General features: G+C 32.0%; 1 protein-coding gene across 1 annotated transcript in view; it reads right to left on the bottom strand.

The window, feature by feature from the left end:
• Nucleotides 1-3,056: 3,056 nt before the first annotated feature.
• RBMS3 (RNA binding motif, single stranded interacting protein 3) overlaps nt 3,057-3,641 on the bottom strand; it is a gene marked incomplete at its 5' end in the record, with an annotated part of 267,704 nt that continues 267,119 nt past the window's right edge. Inside the window, one exon of the mRNA XM_008580173.1 lies at nt 3,057-3,297. Within this exon, the coding sequence (XP_008578395.1) occupies nt 3,291-3,297 (7 nt within the window). The remainder of the gene's footprint in view (nt 3,298-3,641) is intronic.

Below are 3,641 nucleotides of genomic sequence, written 5' to 3' on the forward strand. Positions count from 1 at the left end.
GATCCTTTTCTCCCCCAGACTTTATTCTTGAAAGCAATTCATAGGTAAAATGACAGATAAAGGGGACAAATATGAAAATGTGCTATTTTTTCCTCATGGTTTTTTCTTTTTGATTTGAAATAATATATTTTATAGAATGGTATGATATAAGCAATCCAAACACAAAACACACATGGACACAAAAAATGACAGGTAGAGTAATTTCCTTTTGCCTGTAGTGGCTTAAAAAAATTGAGATTATTGAAATTTCTTAGTTGAAAAAATGTTTCTGGATGTATAAATAAAGCAGCAGTTTTGAATAGAAACAGGAAGTTACCTAGGCACATTCATCAGCCACATGGTAGCTACCTCTTAGCCTCATTGTTGATTGTGCAAATGAGACTTTCTTTTTATCACATTAATATGTTTTTGGTTTTGTTTTTCTTTCTTTTTTTTTTTTTTACAGAGACAAAAGAAAGCATATTGGTTTCATATTCATTTGAATTATGCCTAGGATAATCCTTATTTATACAAAGAGTTCACAGAACAGAAAAAAAGAAAAAAAATATGGTTCCCATATATTTTTACTAATACCCCCTAAACTTTGGGGGCCCAGTTTTAAAAAAGATGAAGCTTAAGTTCCAACCTTTCAATACATGGGTAGCTGAAGGATGGAACAGAAGAGAGCATAAATCTGGGATTCTCTCTAAAGCATGGAAAACCATAAAGGTGAATGTGACCAGTTGGATTTTCTCTGTAGCACATGCTACATTTTTCTTGGATATACTTTCTTCTAATTTGACCACAAAAATATAGAGTCATTCTCATTTGAATTTCCAATTCATGGGGCTGCCAATAACAGAACCTTATTTAAATAGTGGAATAACGATAATTTCATGAGACAACCTCATTACTCATATTGACCTAAAGGGAATACTATTTACCTTTTTAATTTTTTAGTTTTTAAAAGCCTACCCTGTTTTTCTTTTGCAGTGCACTTAATGCACTTACCTTCTCCTTCTGGACCAAGACAGGTTCCAGTGATTTATTCAGTTTGTGAAGAGAGCTTCAACTATTTGATTCCAATGATTCATTCAGAGAGAAATTCTATTGAATGGTTCAATTAACAAAATTCCACTTCAATGTCCTTAATTCCAGGTAAAACTGTACAGGTCAAACACAAATTTCATGAACCAAAAATGTAGAGATGTTTTCTAGATAAGTCAATTTAATTCATTTTAGACAAAGTTTTGCATCATTCTAAATGCAAATATATCTCCTTTGGCTTTAGTGATTGATTAAACTTCATTCTTTTGGTTCTTATTAATATAAATCATACAATTTCTTGATTGTCAACTAGCATTTTAAGAGCTTCTTTAAATTCCACTAATAGAATCCTCAAACTTATTAGTCCTACTTTCCTCAGAGAGATAAACTGAAATAAAAAAGGTCTCATTTGTCTTTCTTTCTGGCAACACCAAGATATAAAAATACAATGAAAAGAGGCAAAAAGAAGATACCCCCTCCCCAATTGCAGAATTAAAGTGGCTATTCATGGTAGATCATGACAAAGATGTGGTGAGAAGACAAAACCAAGAGGTGTTGAAATTTAGAAGGAAGACTATTGTTACAAATACAATAAGACCTTTTTAGGAGACATTCACCATTTCACAGGATATCACTAAACTTTTTTGACAAGTGACCTTTCAGACCAGGTTCAGGAAGTGTCATTAGTTCAAAATTGATACAAAGAAATTTCAACCTGCTAAACAAGTATGTTGGCTCATTAGTGGCCATCAGTACAGGTTTCACTATTCAAAACAGCTAGAGAGGAACCAGAGAAGCTCACAGAATTTGAAGCCATTTGGCTCTATCACTTGGTATCCAGAACTCTTCATGCTGGAACTGCCAAACACAGCAGGTGCAAGCTTCTACTATCCATGAATATACATTAAAATATTTTTTAAAATTTTTTTTGCAGTATGTAAAATACCAGTGGAAGGTAGTTTAAACAAACAACAAAGTAAGAACTGGTCCGGCCATGTAGGTCAAATAAAATTTAAAAAAAGAAAAAACAAAACAAAAAAAACCTCTATCTTCTGGACTGTAATAGGATGTCACTTCATCTTTGGTATAAAATAGGCCATCCATAGGCTGAATTTGATCACAACTAGGAAAGACTACAGAAATTGTCAACAATTTCTCTATCTATTGCTTTTTTTGTTTTTTTTGTTTGTTTTTGTTTTTGCACTTTTTGACCATAAGCTCCTATCTACTTAAGTTTTTTTTTTAATGTTCTTAAGCTAGGTTTTGCAATGTGACAAGCAAAGCTGACTAAAAACTTTGTAAAGCTCATAAAAAAGACTGCAGATAAAAAGCACTAATGCTTTTGCTAGCAATCACGCTTTGTAAATAAAAAAAATCTGCATTCTGCCCCCCAAACACGCATTATTTCTAATGCAGTTGTTTTAAACCAACATTAATAATTTTACCATAAAATGTTTTAGCCTTCTAGAATGACTCGTGTCAACACTTAAGACAAAGTTCATGAAAAGTCCCAGCATTTTCCCAATTCTTGCCATTGTCATGGTTTCTTTTATCAACAAATTTTCTTCAAATGAAGAAAAACATTTTCTTTTAAACTGTACAGTTTTTTTCACCCTAAAAACTCATAGTCTTAAACTTCTGTACCAGTTAAAGCTGGCACAATATTTCAATTCTTTCTTGATTTTTTTTTTAACAAGACGTTGACAGCTTGCCTTGAGAGCCTTTGACGTCCTTAAAATTAAGGCAATTAAGATTCAAGATAAACCTTACCTAAATATTTCTAAGAAAAAATAAAATAAAAAAACCAACCCACTAGATTTAAACAAGAAGAAAAAAAGAAAGAGTAGCTTAATTACTGAGGAAGACAATTTGTTTCCATTTCTGTTTGCCCACCTCTTAACATCAGGTTTTCTGTTAAAATTTTTTTTTATCTACACCTTCAGGTAAATTCTGAATTCATATGTTCTTCCAGATAAAATGTCACACTTCGAAGTTTTGTTTTAATGTTTTTTTTTTTTTTTTCCCCTCTTCTGGGATTTTTTTCTTTAATTAAAAAAAAATAATGGCAAAAATAAACTGTCAGACCACATGAAGGAACCATTTGCACAGCACATAAAAACTTTGTTTTCATTGGGTAAAGTATAAAACTGAAAAAAAAAAAAAAAGCATTCCATTGACGTCTGTGCAAACTGGAAGCCAACTTCTTGTTCAATGAAGTTTCTTCATTCAAGGCAAAGTTTCAGACGGACATTCTTCAGTCCTGCCTATGGTCTGTGAAAACAATGGAATAAGAGTGGTCATTACATCAGAGCAACTTTGAAACTGCCTCTGTGCTCTTTTCCAGTGAGGTCTCTTTAGAAGATACCAAGCTCTTTCAATATAACACAAACATGAAAGATATTATAAAAGCATATTGAGCCTTAAGGTTGTCAAATTCTGCCATTTTCACACAAATATATATTCAAGCCAGAGAGTCTGTTCACATTCAAAGTGAAGATTAGTAGATAAAGAATATCTTTCAATTTCAAAGCAATAAATATTACAAATGTACACAAAATATACCCAGAGATGTAATACTCCCTATGAGTGTGGAACCTAGTTTTCATTTATTATTG

Source organism: Galeopterus variegatus, unplaced genomic scaffold (genome assembly GCF_000696425.1).
Source record: "Galeopterus variegatus unplaced genomic scaffold, G_variegatus-3.0.2 Scaffold2040, whole genome shotgun sequence".
Taxonomy (NCBI): Eukaryota; Metazoa; Chordata; class Mammalia; order Dermoptera; family Cynocephalidae; genus Galeopterus; species Galeopterus variegatus.